At 42.3% G+C, this 23,200-nt stretch overlaps 1 protein-coding gene and 1 long non-coding RNA gene across 3 annotated transcripts; both read left to right on the forward strand.

Moving 5' to 3' along the window:
- The first annotated feature begins 4,381 nt into the window (after positions 1 to 4,381).
- Positions 4,382 to 7,551, forward strand: LOC146697642 (uncharacterized). Of its 2 annotated transcripts, none has more exons than XR_014923426.1 (4): positions 4,382 to 4,499; positions 6,050 to 6,248; positions 7,015 to 7,058; positions 7,497 to 7,551. It is a non-coding gene; the product is annotated as an uncharacterized LOC146697642 (long non-coding RNA). The 2 variants fall into 2 exon arrangements; XR_014923425.1 differs by having other exon boundaries at positions 7,019 to 7,058.
- Positions 7,552 to 8,085: 534 nt separating this feature from the next.
- LOC146697643 (GTPase IMAP family member 8-like) lies at positions 8,086 to 13,007 on the forward strand. The gene is made up of 3 exons (XM_085476480.1): positions 8,086 to 8,688; positions 8,888 to 10,135; positions 10,253 to 13,007. The coding sequence occupies exons 1-3, from the start codon at positions 8,487 to 8,489 to the stop codon at positions 11,779 to 11,781; spliced, it is 2,979 nt and encodes a 992-aa protein (XP_085332606.1). The 5' UTR covers positions 8,086 to 8,486; the 3' UTR covers positions 11,782 to 13,007.
- The last annotated feature ends 10,193 nt before the right edge of the window (positions 13,008 to 23,200 follow it).

The raw sequence follows: 23,200 nt of genomic DNA on the forward strand, positions 1-23,200 counted from the left end.
TCCATCTAGTCAGATCGCCTTCTACTTTCTTTAGAAGTGGGATGTGGTTTAGTTTAGTTAAGTCTGAAAGCTTAGGAGAGACATTAATACCTAAATATTTAATATTTCCGGATTGCAGTGGGGCAGAGGAAGAATTATGGAAGGAGCAGTTAATGGGGAGAACTGTAGATTTTGGCCAGTTAATTGAATAATCTGAAACTCTTGAAAACCAGTTTATTAAAGTAATTACCTCAGAGAGGTTGGTTTGTGTGTTTTGCAGAAAAAGCAACACATCATCCGCATAGAGACTGATTTTATGTTCTATGTTCTTACATTTTATGCCCTTAATTGTTGTAGCCTGTCTAAATGCTGCTGCTAGAGGTTCGATAAAAATTGCAAAAAGTGAGGGGGAGAGTGGGCATCCCTGTCTGGTGCCCCTCAGGAGACAGAAGCTGGAGGATGTCTGGTCATTTGTTCTGATACGAGCCGTTGGGGAATTGTATAATATTCTTATCCAGTTTATGAAAGAGTTTCCAAAACCAAATTTGTGTAAAGTTGCGAATAAAAATTTCCAATTAACTCTGTCAAATGCTTTTTCTGCATCTAGAGATAATATTATGGCTTCGATGTTTTTATCGTATGAGTAGTCTATTAAATTAAGTAATCTACGAGTGTTTGTTGAGGAGTGCCGACCTTTTATGAAACCAGTTTGGTCAGGATGAATTAAGAGGGGGGTCATTTTCTCTAATCTCTTTGAGAGAGCTTTGCAGATTATTTTAAGGTCTACATTTAAAAGAGAAATTGGACGATAGCTTGAGGGAAATAAAGGGTCTTTGCCTGGTTTTAGCAGGAGACTAATGTTGGCAGAATTCATATTTGGTGGTAGTCTGCCCTTTTCCTCGATTTCCTGCAACATGCTGTGGAATACTGGTGCCAAAATTGTCCAGAATTCTTTGTAGAATTCTGCAGGGAAGCCGTCTGGACCTGGAGCCTTATTATTGGGCATACTTATCAGGGCTTCCTGGAGTTCACTTGGCGTCAGTGGCGAATCCAATTCCATTGCTTGACTGTCTAGTAATTTTGGAAGAGTTACGTTGTCAAGAAACAGATCAATTTCATTTTTAGATGGGTTTATTTGTGGTGAGTATAAAGTTTCATAGAAATCCCTAAAAATGTTGTTTATTCTTCCAGGATCATATATTGTGTTCCCCGATAAATCTTTAGCAGCACATATAGTTGTTTTTTCTTTATTTATTTTTAGCTGGTTAGCTAGAAATCGACCTGATTTGTTACTGTGTTCAAAATTCTGCAAGCGAAGTCTTTGTATAAGGAATTGTGTTTTTTTATTAATAATTTCATTTAATTCTAGTTTTGTTTTGCATATTTTGTTCAATGTTTCCTGATCTTGGTCGCACGCGTCGCACCAGTTGAAGAGCCGCCTGGGGGGCTCTTCAACTGGTGGGGGGGATGGTCACATCTAGCAGGAGCTTTCTTCTCTCAGGAACTCTCTGCAGGAGGGGGAGATACAGGAGAGGTGGAGGAAGATCTCAGCCTGGGCGTTTACCGTCTTATGTAGTCTGGAAGATGTGTGGTTGGTGGGGTGGGTGCAGTTTTCTCTGTGGTGGGGTTGGGTGGACTGTCCAGGGCTCTGTGGAGCCGGGGGGCGCTACTGCACTGGGCCCCGGTCTGATGGGCCTGGGCCCCCCTTCCCTGGCGGGTCGCGGAGGGTGGGAGTGCCTACTGGGGTCAGCGGGGGAGCTGGCCCCAGGGAGGGGTTACCTGCCCCTCCCTTCCTTCCCTCCCCATCTCCAGCTGCCTCCCTCTTCCCGCTCCTCCACAACCACCCACACATGCAGGGCCTTGGAGTGGGGGTATGTCACCAGGGTGCAGAGGAGGCTACCCCCCCCCCCCCTGTCCCCTTCTGGCTGCCTCTGCCTCAATTTTATCCCACAACTTAGACATTCACATTATTCACACTCTCATTACACATACATATAGGATCTTGGGGGTGGGCACAATCACGGAGTCCAAATCACCATCAGGGTGTATACCTCACCCCTGACGTCGTTGCCCACCTCTCAATTTTAAATACACTTAGTCATTGAGGGCTAGCAGGAGGGACCATGCGCTTACCTGCTGCTCCATGGCAGGTAGCTCCATGCCCTCCTGGGTTTTAATTGCACCTTAGAACACATATGCATCAACACTACAATGAGCGGGTGGAGGGAGGTTTGGAGTCTTCTCCCACCCCCATTCTCTGCGGCCTGCTGGAGCGGGGGGGCTAGTAGGAGGAGTTGGCCGTCCGACTGCGGTCTGGGGTGTGGGGCCTCCCTGCTGCTGCGGAGTCGGGGTGGTCTGCCTCTCCCCACCGCAGGGAAAAGGGTAACACCACCTGGGTCTGGGTGCAATTCCCCCCTCCAGGGGCAAGGGTACCTAGACCCGGTTTGTAGAGTACGCTTGGGGAGTGTGATTGTGTGTACAGCGTCTCTTTATGTCTGTCTCCACGTTGGTTGAGTGTGGAGTGAGTGCATATGAGAGCATGAGGGTGGGAATGGATGTTTGTGTCTGTGTGTGCCTGTATGTCTGTGTCTATATGTCAGGTTGGGTATCAGACGCCACCTCTCTGGGGACACCTCAGGCCCTCCAAGGTTTGGAGGCCTATCTCCACCCACCACCACTTCCCCTGCCGGTGGCGGACTCCCTCAGGTGTCGGTGCGTTGGTGGTTCTTTGTGTCTGGGGGTGGGCATCCAGGTACACACCGGCTCACTCCTTGGCGGCCGCTTGTCGGGGCCTGGGGCCTGGGGCTCGCTCGGGCCCCTTTGGAGGTGGGGTGCCCCCGGCCTCTCGGCCTGGGGCTCGGTCACTCAGGCGCAGCTGGGGGCCGGCGGAGCTCACGGGCGCGTCACTGCAACCCCCCCTGGCTTCTGCTCCGCGGCTGCTGAGTGAGCCCTCATCTGGGACTCTCCTCAGCTCTTACTGGAACAGTGGCGCGGCTGCCCCTCTGTTGGTCTTCCATGGTCTCTTGTGTTCTGGGGGCCTCTGGATGTCTGGAGTTTTGATCTCCTCCATACCCGCTTCACACCCTGGAGGACGGGGCTGTGGCCCCCCCACACTCCCTAGCAGATCATTACATGGAGAAACCTTTGGAATGCAAGCATGCTGATCCACACAGGTATGCACACATGGGTATTCACAGACGCGGACTAAAGCTTTCTTGGCTGCTGCCTCAAAGCACACTGTGCGCTGTCTATCTTGCGTGCTGCACAATATCGTTTATTACTTAGTAAATACTGATATCTATGACTAGCTAGTTTATTGTGATGGTGCTTTGTTTTCTCTATTATTATGTTGCTCTTTGTTGTTTGCTGTCTCCTCTGTTTGTTTGTTTGTTTGTTTGTTTGTTTGTTTTTTCTCCATACAGGTGACCCAGGAGTTTTTTTTTTTTTTTTTTGTCTCTCTTCCCCCCCCTTCTCACCGTCTCTTCTCCCCTTGGGTTTTCTTTCTTTCTCTCCCCCTCTCTCTCTCATTCATTCCCCCTGTCCTATTTATTAAAAAAAAAAAAAAAAAAAAAAAAAAATGACAAAGGATGAACTGAAGCTCTGCCATCACGTAATGTCGCATACTGCTGTTTCTGATGTCATTTAAGAAAAAAAAAAAAAAAAAAAAAAAAAAAAAAAAAGAAAGCAGTCTGATATATTTGTTTAATATGTGCGTTGAAGGACATGTCCTGGTCAAAAATGACTCCAAGGTTCCTCACAGCGTTACTGGAGGCCAAGGTAATGCCATCCAGAGTAAGAATCTGCTTAGATACCATATTTCTAAGATTTTCAGGGCCGAGTACAATAACCTCAGTTTGATCTGAATTAAGAAGCAGAAAGTTAGCGGCCATCCAGGTCTTTATGTCTTTAAGACATTCCTGCAGTTTAACTCATTGGTGTGTGTTATCTGGCTTCATGGACAGATTACATCTGTGGGATGATTATTGGTAATGTTTTTTCTAATGGTTAAAATGTTATTTGTGAAGAAGTTCATGAAGTCATTACTAGTTAATGTTAAAGGGATGGTTGGCTCAACAGAGCTCTGACTGTCAGCCTGGCCACAGTGAGAAACCTACTTTGATGCCATTTCTCTCTCTCAGTGATTCTCTGGTAAATTGTGAATTCTGCTGTTTTTCAGAGTTAAAATCTGACAGCTCACAATGCAAGAATGAACCAGCAGACGTAGTTACAGGCTGCTTATCGAAGAGAAACCTTGGTCTTATTCAGCTGTAAAATTTTCTCAGTCTCAGTTTTCTTGCAGGTTAAACATTGATCAGGTGTTCAGGTGTCTCAGTGATGTCAGCAGTGAGACTCCCGCCCACTCTGCTGAGAAGACTTTGTTACAGGTGAGTTTTCACTTTGAAGCGATGTCGCATGAAACATGTGGAATATCAATGACGACTGTTTTTAGCTAAAAGACCTGAAGAGTCACTTTATGAATTCTGCTCCCAGCACAGTGATGTCACAGACACACAGCTCAGGTAAGATCTGCAGGATGACCTGATCAATAATAAGAACTAAAATCAGTCCATGCACAGATTGCAGGATCTCTGTGGTTCTGTTTGTGACGTTTGATCTCAAAGACAAAAATCCAGTGAAATGATTTTTTGAATTTCGTGTCAAAAAGCTCGTCTGTTTTAAATTTGTTCAGATTTTAATAAAGTAACGCTTTTAATCCAGCCGGGCAGTGCATTGTTGTTCAAGAGCGGAGAGTCTAAAGTCCAGGGACGATGAACTTAATTGCAGCTACAATGTTAGGAGCAATAAAAAAGTCAATAATAAAAGTATAATATTTAACTGTAAGAATGTTAACTGTGTAAATGTAGATCTGTGTGTATTAGTGCAGCTTCTATTCATGTTAATAACCAGGAGCCGTCAAAATAACATTTGGTTTTCAGAAAGTTTCAGTCAGTCATGTCCCATCTGGTGTGTTTTTTTTTAAAATCACAGTTATGGATGCTTTCCTTCTTTTCATCAGTTTGTGGACATCAGAGTAATAAATACGATACGTGGAATACAGCTGAGTAACAGTAATGTAATACTCACTGTGACCTGTGTGACCTCCTGTTAGTCTGTAGGAAAAAAACAAAAAACCCAACTTGAATGAGGTCGTGCGCTTATTCCATCATAACCTGATGTATTTTTCTTTTTATGTATTCAAGTATTTTTATTTTTGTGACCGTAGCTGTTATTTTCTCGTCTGCATCAAAGTCTGAAACTTTTGTATTAATCTTTAAAAAGGTTCATAAGTCTTAGTCTCAGATTATCTAGGAACATAAAACTGATAGCAGAGAATAATCAGAAAGGGCCTTTTTTAAATCATTAACTCACGTTCATATTTATAAAACAAACCTTTGACCTGCAGTTAGATATAAAGTAAATGTATCACGCCCTGTGAGTCGATGAGTAACAGCATGCACAAAGAAGAAAATGATAACATTTGAAACAAGTGAACATTGACCACAGAGTAGATAACATCCACTGTGTACAGATAAACACAGACTTCTTGTTACCTTGTTTAATTTGAACAGAGGCAAACTCATCAAGTAAAGCCTCTAAGCTTGGTGGGAGCAAATATTAGAGTAACCTGACCTCTCAGAGTTCTCGTATATGCAAATCTGGAGGTTTTATTTATGACCTCAGCAGTGATGGTCAGGGCTACTCGACATTGCTGTTGGATGTGCATGCAGATGCAGTTAAGCATGTATTTGATGACACAGCGACCAGCTGTTTTATCAGGACAGGTGAACACAAATGTGTCTGTACACACTGCAAAACCACTCAGAGCTCAGAAGCTTACAAAGGGCCCAATATGTGACTGTGGAGACAGCAGAGCAATTTTCAAACTTTATTTCCAAGTTTAATCAAAGGAATAAACTTGGTGAGGGATTCAGGGCTTGATGTTTGAACATAACTCGTAGTGTGGAGATCTAAAGCTGTAACTGTGGACAGAGGAGTGGGTGATTATTGTGGGTATGAAACTTCTCCAGGTGTGAATGAATTTGAAACAGAAATATGACTCATGTTGCAGGCAGAGTTGGTGACACTTTGAGGAGCAGCTGAAGATCCGGGTGAGCTGAAGAGAGCGATGCTGGGCTGACCTGAGTTAAAAGAGATCCAGTGCAAAGCAGTGGCAAGAGGGCAGGCAGGTGCCATACTGAAATCCTTCCCAGGAGTCAGAGCGTGAAACAGGTGCTGTGACCAGAGAGCTGTAGCACAAGAAAAACAAGGTGGGTACATAGACTAGAAGTAATACACACAAACATCCTGAGACTCAGACTGAAAACCCCACAAAGGAGGGGGGATGGGGTTGGGGTGGGTTTCTGCTCTATGGCAGCGATGTCAAACTCCAGTCCTCGAGGGCCGGTGTCCTGAAACTTTTAAATGTCTCTGCTGCAACACACCTGAAGAACATTAGTAGGTCATTAGCAAGACTCTATAGAACTTACATGTGTTGGGTATATGATGACATGTGCAAATCCTTTAAATGAGTTTTTCGAGACACTGACAAATGAAGTATTTATTGCTGAAAAACAGTCATATCTTTGCCCTGCAGATAGTCTGTAATATTAGATAAGTCATGATAGCAACATGGCCAAATGACACTGAGAATAACCCACTAAGTAAATGCTGAAATAAGGGTGGATGATCTTCACTAGACACTCAAACGGAAAAGTTTTGGATTTCAGTTTGAACCCCATCAACTTTATTCTTGACTCAAATAAGTTGAGTTCATTTGGAAGAACTGAATATGATTCATTGAGAGTACTTTCATTCACCTTAAAGTGAACAACAGTCTGAAAGGGACTTTCTGCCATGTTTTACAGGCAGTCGTGCTTCTGAAGACTAGTTTTTGTTCGCTTTGTTGTGAATATTTACATAAAACCATCCAAGTGTCTGTATCCAGCACCGTCTGTGCAAAACTCCTTCGATGTCAGAGGTTCAAACATGAAAACATTTTCTCTGTCATTGTTGTTTTTTCTTTTAACTCCACAGTCAGTGAGTTCTGCAGCTGAATGACAGCATGGCAGCAGCATCTGGTGAGTCTTACTTTGTCACACTTACATGCAGTAACTGTGAGTTACCTCCCTCTACAAGCACTCTCTGACAATAATTTCATTGTTTCTTGGTTTCTCCTGTTTGGAGAAATGTGAAAAAAAATGAAGAAAAAGTGATTATTAGAGGATAAACGATGTGACTACAGGTTAATATTTTACAGCAGGTCTCATCTGAGTGTCTTTGCTGAACCAGGCTGCTGTGTTGCATGCAACATGCTTTAACAATGTGTTTAACCAATAACATTTGACAGAATGTATTTTCTGAAAATTAACAGTCATGTTTAATAATCTTTCCCAGAACTAATGTGATCTGTTCATGCAGTCAGCTGTTGACATTAAAAGTGCTTTGTTCCATCTGATGTAGTCATTGCAGGATAACACGTCTCAATGCACAATGCATGTTTTTCTTTATCTTTGCAGGACCACAAGACACTTTTCCCAGACGTCGCAGGAAGAGCTTTGATTTTGTGCCACCCAGCAGTGAGTTTTTAAAGAAAAGATGTTTAATGCAAACTTTAACTGGGCAATTTAAGGTGGAAGACATTAGACAGGAGCAGGTGAAAACAAAATATAGCAGGAAGTGTGAAGCCTGTTTGGAATAATGAAAACCTCTTAGTGTATCCTGTGGTAATGATGCTCAAAAGAGATTATAGAAATAAAATTGTGCCAAACAAGAAAAAAAATTGGTCTTCAGATTCTGTGGATGTAAAACTGAGCTTTTAACAGAGGTTAATTTTATTTTTCAGCTCTCAAACTTTATGTAGTATTCTCACATGTGAATATATATTTATGACTCAGTAATGATCCATAAATACTAGAAAAAAATAACACATATTTAAACAAAATGACAATTTTTGCACATTTTTCAATAATTACAACTCAGTGGTTACAAATGGAAAATGATTAAAATTAGATTAAGTAAAACCTATGATATAATGTTGTTTCTGCTTGTATTAACTTTGAAAGATTCTTTGTTCAGTGTTTGTGTTTGCTGTCGTTTCAGTGTCTGAGCTCAGAGCTGTCCTGCTGGGGAACAGCTGGTCTGAGAGGAGCTCAGTGGGGAACGTTATACTGGGAGAGAACAAGTTCAACCCTGAGGAAGAACTGGACCGATGTGTGAGAGTCAGTGGACACATTCAAGGGAAAGAAATATTTCTCATCAACACTCCAGATCTGCTTCATCCAAACATCTCAGTGGAGAAATTAAAGGAACATGTGACCAACTGTGTGAGGCTCTCTGATCCTGGACCTCATGTGTTCCTGCTGGTTCTACAGCCTGAAGACTTCAAAGAGCATCAAAAAACGAGACTCTGCAGAGTCCTGAACTTCTTCAGTGATCATTCCTTTGATCATTCACTGGTTCTGATATCACCACCCAGATTGAGGCGTCTGGGTTTACGGCATAGTGTCATGTATCATACATTTATACAGGAAATGATCAGACTGTGTAATAACAGGTCACTGCAGCTTGAAAACCTCAACATTCAGGAGTTACTAGAAAACATGGAACGCATTGTAGAAACGAACAATGGAACACATGTGACCTGTCAGCACACCAGCGCTGAACAAAGAAAAGAAGCTCCTGTTACTCTGAATGATCCTCAGCCTGTTGGTAAGTAAAAAACCCCAAACTCTATCTGTAGATATTTTAACATAAAGACACTTTCTAAAGTGCTCAGAAGGAACGATCCACCAAAAACATGAAGCAGCATTTACTGAAGATGGAAAAAGTGAAGAAAGACCAAAAGGCTTTTAGGATCAGTCAGACTGTCTGAGAGTAATTTCCTGTTTGTATCTTTGCTCCTTTACAGGACGTAGACTCTGCATTTTGCTGTTTGGAGGAAACTCAGCAAAGAAGACAGAACTCTGTAACTTTATTGTGAAGAAAAATTATGATTTTTCAGGATTTTCTCCAGACAGACAAGTTTTCCATGGAGAGTGGAGAGGAAAACCTTTAACAGTAGTGAAAACTCCCGACTTCTTAAGTCCATCTCTGAAAGCAGCGAGAGAAGAGATGAAGAGCTGTGTGAGTCTCTGTCCTCCTGGACCAAACGTTCTGCTGCTGATGGTGAAACCTTCTGATTTCACTATGCAGAGCAGAAAAACTCTCAGTTTGACCCTGAGTGTGTTTAATGGAGATGCCTTTAAACACTCAATGGTCATCATCACAGATGAGGAGGAGATGCGGTTTTCTGTTAATTTTCTCCTTAGAGATTGTGAAGGTAGACACTACAACATGTTTGAAAATGATCACAGACAGTTGATGGAGAAGATTGAGAACATCGTGCATGAGAACAAAGGAAAATTCCTCACAGTCACTGAAGAGACCATCAGACCAAAGTCTGAACACATCAAACCACCTGAAGGGATAAGAAGAATAAAATCTGAACTCATCAAACCATCTTTAAACCTGGTTCTGTGTGGGAGGAGAGGAGCAGGGAAGACGTCAGCAGCCAAGGCCATTTTAGGTCAGACTGAGCTTCATTCAGCCTCCAACTCATCAGAGTGTGTTAAACATCAGGGAGAGGTGTGTGGACGTTGGGTTTCCCTGGTGGAGCTGCCTGCCTTGTATGGAAAACCTCAGGAGGCAGTGATGGAGGAATCACTCAGGTGTATCTCCCTCTGTGATCCTGAGGGTGTCCATGCCTTCATCCTGGTCCTACCTGTGGCTCCCCTCACTGATGAAGACAAGGGAGAGTTAGAGACCATCCAGGACACATTCAGCTCTCGAGTCAATGACTTCACCATGATTCTGTTCACTGTGGACTCAGATCCTACAGATCCAGCTGTTGGTAACTTTGTAAGACAAGACAAGGACATTCAGAAGCTCTGTCAGACTTACAGAGGACGATATGTTGTTCTCAACATTAAGAACAAACAGCAGATCCCAGAACTGTTGAATCATGTGGAAAAGATGAGACCAGACAAAAACAAACAATTCTGTTACACAACATCAACATTTGTATTTGGAAAAATGGATCAAATTTCACAACAGCAGACAAAAATAATTTCTCTACAGGAGGAGCTTAATGAGATGAGGTCAAAGGTCACAGACACTGGTAAGTAAACTGTAACTGATATTCACTGTTCTCTCAATGTGATACTCTGCTATGTATTTCATTATCAATAAAATATCTCCTAAGTCTAATTTAGTCCCATACATACTTCTTTCACAGGTGATGATGAGAACATGAACACAGAGTCTCTCAGGATTGTGCTGATAGGAAAGTCTGGCTGTGGAAAGAGTTCTTCAGGAAACACAATTCTAGGAAGGGAAGAGTTTAAAGCTGAATCAGCCCAAAAGTCAGTAACTACATACTGTAAGAAAGTACACGGTGAGGTGGACGGTCGTCCTGTTGTTGTAGTCGACACTCCTGGTCTCTTTGACACAACTCTGTCACATGAAGAAGTTTATGAGGAGTTGATGAAATGTGTCAGTCTTCTGGCTCCAGGACCACATGTCTTCTTGTTGGTGATACAGATCGGCAGGTTCACAGCAGAGGAGAAGGAGACGGTAAAACTGATCAAGAAATTCTTTGGGAAGAATTCAGAAAACTTCACCATCATTCTTTTAACCAGAGGAGATGATCTGGAAGCTGATGATCAGACCATTGATGAGTACATTGATACAAAATGTGATAATTCCTTCAAGAAGCTGATCTCTGACTGTGGAAGAAGATACCATGTGTTCAACAACCGTGACAAACAAAACTGCACACAAGTCAGCGAGCTGATAACAAAGATTGACACCATAGTGAAGAACAATGGTGGCAACTACTACACCAATGAGATGCTGCAAGAGGCTGAAACTGCAATACAGAAAGAAATGCAGAGGATCCTGAAGGAGAAAGAAGAAGAGATGCAGAAAGCAAGAGAAGAACTTGAAAGGAAACATCAGGAAGAAAAGAAGAGTCTGCAAAGAAGCCTGGAAAAACAGAGGGATGAAATTAAAAAAGAGAGGACACTGAGAGAGAAGCAGCTTCAAGAAATGGAGAAAAACATCAAAAGATCTGAGAGAGAACAGAAGACGAGAGAAGAAGAACTTAGAGACGAGGAAGTAAAGAAAAGAAAAATGCAGGAAGAACGTCAACAACAGGAGTGGGAAAAAGAACGAGAAGCTCTGGAGAAAAAAATCAAGTCAGAATCAAAGGAAAGGGAAATCACTGACAGAAAACTGGAGGAGGTTAAAAGAGAGATGAAAGAAAAACGAGAGATTTGGGAGAAGGAAAGAGAAGTGCAGTTGGAAAAACAGCATCAAGAAGATGAACTGAGACGTCAGAAGGAGAGAGAGAAACTGAAGAAGCTTCAAGAAGAGTACGAACAGGAAAGAGAAAAATATGAAAACAAAAGAAAAGAAGAAGATCGACTCAAAAGAGAACAAGAAGAGAAGGAGCGAAAAGAATTAGAGGAAAACTTCAAGAACAAAATGGGGAACATGAAAACGATTTATGAAGAGGCCAGAAAACAAGCTGAAGAGTTCAATGAGTTCAGAGAAAAATATAATAAAGAACTCAAAGCTCTGAAGCAACAGCATGAAACAGAAATGCAACAGAAACAGGATGAACACACCAAAGAGTACAAGACATTAAAAGACCAAGAAAAGAAAAAAGAAGAGGAAATCAAAACCCTGAAAAAAAAACAACAAAAAGAAATGGATGATTATCTTGACCTCAACGTGGTAAAAGTCAAGTGTACCATCAGCTGATGTTCTTCTTTGCTGTAACAATAAATATTATTCACTGATATTACAAACTGATCGTTCTGTAACCCCAGCAGTATCTACAGGCCTCCGTCACAGTGCATCATGTAGCTGTGTTCACATTCTTGGCTTTTTTTATTTTACATGTTCTCCAGTTTGTTTGATTGTATGTTAGAAGGTTCTTAGCTTTATAAAGTAACAGCAAATAATATGATTCCACAATTATCAGCAGCTGAACTGACGTAAAAAAAAATTAATCTTCATATTTTTTTCTGTATTTTGACCTTTTTTATTCACTCTCATTTTACATGCTCCCACTGGCACAGATTATAAACAACAACAAAATAAACTATCACAGCTATGCAGATGACACACAAATATATATCACAATGTCACCAGGAGACCGAGGCCCTGTACAGGCTCTTGGTAAATGCATTGAGGAAATCAATGACTGGTTGTGCCACAATTTTCTCCAGCTAAACAAAAACAAAACTGAGGTAATAGTCTTTGGCGCCAAAGAAAAACGATTACAGGTCACCAGAGAACTTCAATCTATACATCTAAAAACCACAAACCAGGCGAGAAATTTGGGTGTAGTGATGGATGCAGACCTAAACTTAGAAAAACACATTAAGACAATAACAAAGTCAGCTTACTATCACCTCAAGAATATATCAAGGATAAAAGATCTGATGTCTCAACAGGACCTGGAAAAACTAGTCCATGCATTCATCTTTAGTAGGCTTGATTACTGTAACAGCATCTTTACAGGTCTACCTAAAAAATCAGTCAGACAACTACAGCTCATTCAGAACTCTGCTGCTCGAGTCCTCACTAAGACCAAAAAAGTGGACCACATCAGTCCAGCTCTGAGGTCCTTACACTGGCTACCTGTCCGTCAGAGGATAGACTTTAAAGTTCTGATGCTGGTCTATAAAGCTCTGAATGGTTTAGGACCAAAATACATCAATGACCTCCTGACCCAGTATGAACCTTCCAGATCCCTCAGGTCATCTGGATCCGGTCTTTTATCAGTTCCCAGAGTCAGAACCAGACACGGAGAAGCTGCATTCAGCTTTTATGCTCCTTATATCTGGAACAAACTCCCAGAAAGCCTCAGATCAGCTGAAACACTCAGTTTATTTAAATCCAGGTTGAAGACTCACCTGTTCTCAGCTGCATTTGAATAAAGCACCAAATCCACACTTTAAGCTTAAATTTCAAAACTTACACTAACTACTGATGTTATCTATTTCTGATTTTATCTGTTTTGATTTTACATACTGTTTTGTTTGTTTGTTTGTTTGTTTGTTTGTTTGTTTGTTTGTTTGTTTGTTTGTTTGTTTGTTAAGTGGGTTTAGAGCTCTGGGTAGCTCCCCAGCTGGGTCTAGACTGGGTCTGGAGAGTATTTTAAATTCAGGGAATTTAAAATAGAAAGTAGCTCGTCCACAGAAGGACTGGTAGCTCCCCTTACGATAAGGGTTCAGATCGCGCGAACAGGTGTGAAATGTGTGTGTTTAGTTAGTTTGTTTGCTTGTTTTAATCATTTTAAATCATGCTTTTTATTTGTTTTTGTTTCTAATGTCTCTGTAAAGCACTTTGAATCACCTTGTTGTTGAATTGTGCTATACAAATAAATTTGCCTTGCCTAAAGGTAGACTCTTTCATGACTAGGTAGTATTTTTTGTGGAGTTTGATTTCATTTTAATTCAGAGTTGCTGTTATGATATAATGACAGAAGCTGTAAACATTTCCATTAACAGTCACAATATCATGTCAAATTCTCATTTTCCATTTGTTGAAGAATTTCTAACATTTTGAATTTATTTGTGATATTTTATGTGCACTTGCAGTAAATTGTTTCCTTTATGATTAATTCATTGCTGAAACTGTTAAATGTGCTAATCATTATAATAAAATCTAATGGTCAACAATATCAAACGTTTCCCTGAATGCTACATTAAAACACATTTTGCATAAATAAAATCTAAAAGGGGAAAATAAATATTGGAATTGTTGCATTATCTCTCTCTGCTACAAGTTTTTAATTTTTCCATGTTTTTCATAAAGGTTTTTGCTTTTAAAGAATAGAAATATGGAAAACCTCAGGAGGCAGTGATGGAGGAATCACTCAGGTGTATCTCCCTCTGTGATCCTGAGGGTGTCCATGCCTTCATCCTGGTCCTACCTGTGGCTCCCCTCACTGATGAAGACAAGAGAGAGTTAGAGACCATCCAGAACACATTCAGCTCTCGAGTCAATGACTTCACCATGATTCTGTTCACTGTGGACTCAGATCCTACAGATACAGCTGTTGGTAACTTTGGAAAGGACAATGAAGACATCCAAGAGCTCTGTGAGAGCTGTGTCTCGGTTTCTTGTGAGCCTTCGCCACCTGAACCTTAGTAGACACAACCTTTGTGAAGAAACTTTTATAATTTCTATTTCATTCAGCAGCTATTGGATCTGTTGTTTGTCCTTGATTGTAGTGACTTCCACAGCCGCTAGAGACCGGTGATGGAGCCCGCCTCTTTGCCTGACGCGCTGTCAACTTTACGCAACAATGCGAGAGGTGGAATTGCTTGCTTGTTTATTAAAGTGCTTTGAGAGTTTACAGAGTAACGTGATCGGCTCCTGATTCAGACTCTTAAAACATCGCAGGCTCTGATGCAACAAGGGGAAACTCTGTCAACAAAAACTACGGCTACCCAGCCCTCCTCTCTGTCAAAATCAAACCAGTGAATGACAGACTGACAACGCCCTCTTAATGTCACCGCTAGCACCCATGTGACTCCCGTTACGCATCACCATAGCAACCAAACAAATGAAAACCCAGCGATCATCAATCATCATCAATACATGTAGTTATGGCTCCTACATTGATCTTGAGAACATGAAAGCCTAAAGATGCATAAAAATAAACATTTGATCATTTTAATGGAGGTTATTTGAAGTGGATTATTTAGTTTTCTAAGTTATACATCGTCATTTGTTGTAAAGCTAATTAACCACTACAAAACACCTCTAAACAAATATACTATTTTGTGTTTAAGTATTATGATTTTGTCATGTTTGTGATCAGATCACAAGCAAACCAGATCAAAAGTAAAGGTAGAGTCTCAAAAGAAGAATCCAGAAACAGTTCTTGGAAGTGACAAAGGTAAAAGGATATTATTTAATTTGGACTAAATCATCTGCTTTGGATATCAGTCCATTCAAAGGACATTATTGGCAATCAGCACCATCGTAATAGTGGGGTATTTTTCTCGTTCTTTGCATAGTAATTAAACTGTACATTCACTGTTGTTAATCACAAAGAATGATCCTATAATGGAAAATTATTGTTTTTTCTTCACACAAGTCAGCGAGCTGATAACAAAGATTGACACGTACAAGTACAATGGAGGCAACTGCTGCTGCACCAATGAGATGCTGCAAAAGGCTGAAACTGCGATAAAGAAGGAAATGCAGAGGATCCTGAAAGAGATGGACGATAGGATGAAGAAAGAAAGAGAAAAACTTGAAAGGAAACATGGGGAGGACATGAAAGAAATGTAAAGAAGACTTGAAGAACAGAGAGCTGAAACTGAAGAAGAGAGAAAAAGGAGAGAAAAAGAACTCAAAGAAAAGGAAGAAAAATTAAATAAGAAAAAAAAAGAAAAAAAAGAGAGAAATCATGATCAGAGAGAGGAGACAACTGGAGGACAGTCAACAACAGGAATGGGAACAAAAACTTGAAGCTCTGGAGGAAAAAATCAAATCTGAATCAAAGTCCAAAGAAATCACTGAGAGAAAGTTGAAACTGTGGTGGACCACTGGAGGGCTCCACTCACACCCAGTTCTCAGGAAGTGTTATTGCTGTGGTTTGGAGAGGAAAGTATTCAGTTGTGTGGTGATGCGCAATAAACTAGGAGTGTTAATCGAGAGCTCTCGTGTTGTCTGTGTTTACCTGAGATGAGAAAGAAACAGCATGCTTGGGAAATGGAGAGACAAGAGTGGTAGAACAAAGAGTACAAAGAAGACAGGCAGAGAAGAGAGAAGGAACAAGCAATGCTCCTACAGCTCCAAGAAGAATATGAGGAGGAGAAAGAAAGATACATAAAGAAAACAAGAGAAGAAGAAAAAATCAGAAGAGAGCAGGAACAAAGAGAAAGAGAAGATCTAGAAGAAAAGTATGAGAAACAAATCAAAGTTATGAAAGAGAAATATGAAGGAGAAGCCAGAAAACAAGCTGAAGACCTCAATGAGTTCAAAGAGAAATACAATGAAAGCAACAAAACAAAAGAAGGACTTAAGGTGGATAGTGAAAGTATCCTGTTACGACTGTTGTCGTAATTATTAATATGTAAATTTGAGTGTGCAGGTGCTCCTCCATGATTGGTGCATCCAGGGTGGAAGGATCGTACCGACTGGCTAACAACCGGGAGGCAACGCATAAGAAGACACCACCATGGACTGCCAGGTCATTCATCCTCGGCCCAACCCAACCGGCAGACCATGTGTTTCACTATGTTGGTTTAATGTAGGAGCATGTAGGGGTGGACCGCCTTTTTGTTTGATTAGTTTTCTCCTGATTTTGTTAGGTAGGGAGGAAAGTAATTGTGGTTTGGTTTAGTTCTTTTGAATAGGTAAGTTGTATTTACTCCTGAGATAGGCTACCTTTTGTTTGTTGTTTTGGCCTTGGGTTCACGCTGAAGTTATAATTCGCTCCCTTCCTTTGTTTAAATGCACTCATTGTAAATAAATCACTGTCACAAAGTATTAATTGTGTGAAGTGCTGCTTGGGGTTGGACGGGGATGGATCACCCTTTATGTTGTGGTCTGGCCGCGCTTAGACGAGCCATAACCATCCTGATACACTTTGAAGAAGGAAATCTGCCAAGGAAAGTGTCTTTGGGTTTCATTAGTTATCCAGTACGAGCCTATGTTCCAAAACCTCTGAGGTGCTTTAACTGTCAAAGGTTTGGACACCTAGCGAAAAACAGTAAGGAAAAGAGGAGATGTGCTCGGTGTGGTGGAGATCACGAATATGGGAAATGTGGAGATGGAGTTCAACCAAAGTGTTGTAGTTGTGGTGGGAGTCACAGTGTTGCGTATGCTGGATGTGAGAGAATGAAACAAGAAACTCATATTCAAAAAGTGAGGGTGGAGAAGATCTCCTATGCTGAAGCAGTGAGGGTGATGAGAGTGAGTGAACAGGTCAACGTCAACCCAGGACAGGGTGCATCTCGGGATCAAGGAGTTACCCGGATCAACACGAATAGTGTGGTTATTGATAAGATGGCGTTGGTTACATTCATTGCAGGAGTGATAAACACCACAGCTGATGTGAGATCTAAGCAGGAGAAAATTCAGCTCATTGTTAAGGTGGTGATTAACCACTTGGGGTTAGTAGGACTGACATGGGAAGAAGTGAGGGACAACCTCAATTATCAGTCAAGTTCTTTTATGTAATCATGGTACTTATTCTTCAATGGAATGCAAGGAGTCTGTTGGTCAATGGCCAAGAGTTGAAGCATTTCGTCAAACTACTTGGTGTCAAACCGGATGTCATTTGTGTACAGGAATCTTGGCTTAAATCTTCTTTGGATTTTGTGTTGTATGGGTACAAAATAATAAGAAATGACAGGGACCGTGGTGGAGGGGGAGGGTGTGCAACGTTTGTCAAACGAGACATTCCATATAGACTCCTGGGTAAAGGCGATGATTTGGAGTATATTGCTATTGAGGTTTGGGACAGGAATGAACCAAATGTTATTGTGAATTTCTACAATCCTTGCGCCAGATTGGAGCTGCCGCGTCTTCGTTCAATTGAAGGCAGTGACTGTCGTAGAGTTATTTGGTGTGGGGATTTTAATGCCCATAGCAGAGTGTGGGGAGGCACACACACAGATAAAAATGGTAAGGTAATTGAGGAATGGATGGATACATGCAATTTGGTGTGCCTGAATGATGGTAGGGGGACCAGATGTAATGTTGTTAATGGAACAGAGTCAGTTTTGGATTTAACTCTAGTCTCAACTGTCCTTGCAGGAATAAGTTATTGGACCATCAGAACAGACACTACCATAGGCAGTGACCAATATCCTGTTTTCAGTGATGTTGGAGGGAAGATACAGGTATCTCTAAGAGAGGTGCATAAGAAGTGGAGTTTTCATAGGGCTGACTGGACAAAATTCCAAAAATTATGTGAGGAAACGATTGACAAGGTTGATGAGTCTGGTAGCGTTGATCAAATGAATAATCAGTTTGTTGAAGTACTTATGGTAGCCGCCAAGGCCTCAATCCCGACCAGTAAAGGCAAGGAAAGTAGGACTTTGGTGCCATGGTGGACAGAGGAATGTCAAATTGCTGTAAAGGAAAGAAACAAGGTGTTTAAATTTCTCCAAAGAACCCTTAACATGCAAGCTCTGACTGCATACAGGAAAGCAGTGGCAGTGGTCAGGAGAACAGTGAGACAAGCAAAGCGGAGCAGTTGGAGGTTGTTCTGTTCTAAAATAGGAAGAACCACTCCCCCACAGTAGGGGAGGGCTGGGGCATGGTCAGAAAAATGGGAGGTGACCGGCGGGAATGGGATTACCCAGTTCTATCTTCAGGCCAACAGAACTTTGTAACAGCTCAGGAAAAAGTGGAGGTTATGATGAAAACTTTTGCTAAGATTCATAGCTCTGATAACATATCAGTGTTGGGAAAAGACAGAATGTGTCAAACTAAAACACAGTATTCGGAGGCTCTAGTAAGAAAGGCGCACATAGACAGTAGTTTGGATGCGGTGTTTTCTCGGGAGGAAATGGTGAGAGCACTTCAAAAAACAAAGCCCACAGCCCCGGGAAAGGATCAAAAATGTTGAAGAACCTTGGTACGAAAGCGCTTAATAAACTGCTGTGTTTGGTTAACACAGTTTGGATTAAGGGTGAGCTCCCAAGTACTTGGAAGGAGGCTGTTATTGTGCCAATAAGAAAACCCGGGAAGGATCCATCTAAACCAGATAGCTACAGACCAATTGCTCTTACATCAAATGTGTGCAAGTTAATGGAACGTATGATAATGGCAAGACTGTCCTTTGAGCTGGAAAGAAAAGGGGCTTTAGCCAATTACCAAAGTGGTTTCAGGACAGCTCGGAACACAACTGATGCTAATAGACTTGAGACTGTCGTTAGGAAAGTGCAGGCCAATAAAGAGTCTGTTTTGGCAGTGTTTTTTGACATAGAAAAGGCATATGATATGTTGTGGAGGGATGGGCTTTTAATCAAATTGCATAAGTTGGGTATTGGTGGCAGGACATTCAATTGGATCCAAGACTTTTTATCTGGTAGGAAGATCCAAGTGCGAATTGGGTCTACAATTTCTAGTCAGTGCACGGTTGAGAATGGAACGCCACAGGGCAGTGCGATTAGTCCCCTGCTTTTTGTTGTAATGATCAATGATGTTTTTTCTGATGTTCCTGAGGGAATTGGGAGGTGTTTGTTTGCTGATGATGGTGTGTTATGGAAAAAAGGAAGAAATATTGAGCACCTAGTGGGCAAGGTTCAGGAGGCTGTAAATATGATGGTTGAGTGGGGATTGGACTGGGGATTCAGGTTTTCGGTGGAAAAAACAAAAATGATGTTCTTTACCAAAAGAACAGTGAGTGAGACTTTGAAACTGTATGACAAGGTATTTGGGAAAGTGAGCTCTTTTAAGTGCTTAGGTGTTGTGTTTGATTCGAGACTGACATGGAGGGAGCATATTGACCGGATTGAAACCAAATGCAGAAAAGTTATTAATGTTATGAGGTGTGTAGCTGGGAGGTGTTGGGGAGCGAGCTCTTCTGCTTTGAAAAGACGTTACCAGGCATTAATTAGATCGGCCTTTGATTATGGGTGTGTGGCATATGGTTCAGCAGCTCCTTCTGTGTTGAGACGTTTGGATGTTCTGCAATCGGAAGCCCTTAGAGTGTGCTGTGGAGTTTTTAAAACGTCTCCAGTCAGTACCCTACAGGTGGAGATGGGAGAAATGCCCCTAGATCTTAGGAGGAAGCAAGTATCGGTGAATTACTGGGTTCATCTTGGTGGTCATGGTGACACACATCCCACAAAGGAGGTACTTTTGGAATGCTGGGAGTATGGAAGAAGTCAGAAGAATCATTTTGGAAAGGTGGGGAATCAGTGGGCTAAGGAGTGTCAGGTGTATGGACTTAAAATATGTCCTGCAGTGGTGTTCTCTGTGGTTCCTTCATGGTTATTGGAGACCCCTCCTGTGGACTGGTTCTTGCTGGATCTGAAGAGAAAATTGAAAAGGAAGAGTCGATCTTGTTTCAGCATTTCATTTTCACAGCTTGAATGAATACCCTGAGTGTATTCATGTGTTCACGGATGGTGCTAAAAGTCCAGATACTGGAATTACAGGGTTTGGAATAGCAGTTCCGTCAAAAAATATTGAAATAAACAGACGCACTTCGGATGGACTGGCAGTGTACACGGTTGAAATGGTCGCATTGAAATGGGTAGAGTGTTCAAAAATCAGGCAGGTGGTAGTATGTTCTGACTCGGCAGCTGTTCTTTCAAGTCTACAATCATTTTGTTCGAAGACAAGGCAGGGCATGCTGTATGCTATTCTGGAGACTATAAGCAGAATAAGGTGTTGTGGTGGCAATATTCACTTTCTTTGGGTGCCAGCTCATGTAGGAATCAGTGGAAATGAAAAGGTGGATAGGCTGGCAAAAAGAGCGTTGACTAAAAATAGGACTGAGATGGAAATTAAAAGCAGCGGATCTGAAGCAAAAGGTATTGTTTGGAGGCAGGTTGTTCAGGAGTGGCAGAAGCGGTGGGATTCAGGGAGTATGGGCAGGCAATTGTATCATCTTAAGAAGGAGGTGGCAGAGTATAGGTTGTATAGGGGTAATAGGAGAGAAGAGGTGGTCATTACCAGGCTTAGACTGGGACATTGTGCATTAAATAAAACACTACAGATGATAGGAGAACATGAGACGAGGCTTTGTGGAGTGTGCCAGGAGGAGGAGGAGACAGTAGAGCATGTAATTCTGCGGTGCAAGGGCTATGATGTGGAGAGGAAAGTTCTGCAGAATAGATTGAAGGAGCGGGGAATTGGGGAATTTAATCTGAAGAGTGTGTTGGAGGGTAGTAGGGCACAGGTGAGGGAACTGGTGGGGTTTCTGAAGGATATAGGTGTTTATGAAAGAGTGTAGTTTTTTTTTGGATACAAATTGTAAACTCACTGTCTGACCCATACTCCGGAACAGTAGGAGGCGGTAATGCTCCTTTACGTTGGTTGCCAACCACCGTTAAACACAAAGAACACACAAAGAAGAAGAAGAAGAAGTAGTAGTAGTATGGTTTATGCACTAAGTTATGCCATAGGTGAATGTTGTAGTTTAGCATAGTAATTGGTAGTGATGGGTAGATGAGGTCTCGTGAAGCGTTTCAGCACACTCCCCAAACTGTGTCGACACAGTGTTGCTGTTTTGCTCCATACTGACACCTGCTGGACCTTAAATATCATTGCAGGCAACTTACTTGAGATTCACAACAGACACCAATTCAATGACCTGGTCATACTTGTATACACTGTAAGGTATTGTATTTGTTATTCGCGTCGCGCGTGAGGATATCACCAGGTAAACTCGCCACATTTTAAACATTTTGTTGTTCAACAGCATCAAGACTGACGGAGTGTGTTTGAGATAACCTCACACGTGTCACAGGTGACACATTTGGCGTTTTTTTGCTGGTTTGTCGGTAGCAGCTCCTGAAACGCAAGACTGCCACACAACTGTTCGACCAACGCCAGTTGATCTAAACGCCAGTAGATCTGGAACACCGTTCGCCTGGTCAGTCTTGCCAGAATGGAAAACTTACGGCAGCTATGCACCCGACTCAGTTCCCAAAGCACGCTGTACAAAGTGTTATACACTCTCCTGGCAACAGGGAACTTACATGATATTGTGGCTTTAAATTACACCAATAAACCAGCAAAATAAAACATGCATAATAATCTGATCTAATCATGATTGAGAATCATCCTAATCTTTTCTTGGACACTCCATCCTGTACCACCGTGTTGGAGCATGATATCGATGTGGGGGACCTCCAATCAAGCAGCATGCCTACCGGGTGAATCCCACTAAACGTGCTCTTTTCCAGACAGAAGTCTCTTATCTGTTGGAAAATTGTCTTGCTGTCCCTAGCTCTAGTGCGTGGAGTTCCCCGTGTCTCCTAGTGCCTAAAGTGGATAAGACCCCACGGTTTTGTACAGATTTTCGGAAGGTGAACAGCGTGACCAAACCTGACTCCTATCCTCTTCCCAGAATGGAGGATTGTGTCGATAGGGTCGGTTCTGCGACGTTCGTTACTAAGCTGGACTTGTTAAAGGGCTATTGGCAAGTTCCTCTAACACCACGTGCGGCCGAAATCTCTGCCTTTGTTACTCCTGACTATTTTCTCCAGTACACTGTCATGCCTTTCGGGTTGCGCAACGCTCTCGCCACATTCCAACGGCTCATGAATATCGTGCTGGGCGGCGTCTGCAAGTGTGAAGTGTATTTAAATGATATTGTCGTCTATTCAGACACCTGGTCAGAGCATATGGAGACACTCACGGATGTGTTCCATCGCTTGGAAAGGGCATCCCTCACCCTCAACCTCGCCAAGTGTGATTTTGGTAAAGCCATGGTGACGTACTTAGGAAAGCAGGTGGGTCAGGGGCAAGTGCGCCCTATCTTGGCCAAAATCCAGGCCATACTGGACTTTCCTGCACCTCAGACTAGGCGTGAGCTTCGCCGTTTCCTCGGCATGGTGGGCTACTACCGGGGTTTCTGTCAAAACTTCGCGGAAGTGGTCGCACCCCTCACTAGCCTCACTAGTGTGTTGAAACCTTTTGTGTGGACCTCTGCGTGTCAGAGTGCGTTCCTGGCTGTTAAGACTCTCCTGTCAGTGCGCCAGTGCTGGCTGCCCCTGATTTTGCACGCCCTTTTAAATTAGAGGTTGATGCCAGTGCAAACGGGGCAGGTGCCGTATTGCTACAGGAAGACCATCATGGTGTGGATCACCCAATTGGCTATTTCTCAAATAAATTTAATGTCCATCAGCGGGGGTACAGCACGATTGAGAAAGAGGCCCTCTCTCTGCTGTTCGCGTTGCAACATTTCGAGGTGTATGTCGGTTGCAGCCCCTCGCCTGTGATCGTTTATACTGACCACAATCCCTTGGTATTCCTAATGCGGATGCAGAACTCGAACCAAAGGCTGATGAGGTGGTCTCTCTTGGTGCAGGATTTCAACTTGGAAATCCGTCATAAAAAGGGCACCGAGAATGTGTTGGCGGATGCCCTGTCCCGTGTTTTCCTTCAAATATAACTGTTCAAAACATCTACCGAGGAGATGTCTTTGATTTTGGGAAGGGGGGTGTTACGGCTGTGGCCATGAGGA

The sequence above is a fragment of the Copadichromis virginalis genome, linkage group LG12 (genome assembly GCF_057382275.1).
Source record: "Copadichromis virginalis isolate Kocher_CV1m ecotype Utaka linkage group LG12, C_Virginalis_male_GT1.1, whole genome shotgun sequence".
NCBI classification, from domain to species: domain Eukaryota; kingdom Metazoa; phylum Chordata; class Actinopteri; order Cichliformes; family Cichlidae; genus Copadichromis; species Copadichromis virginalis.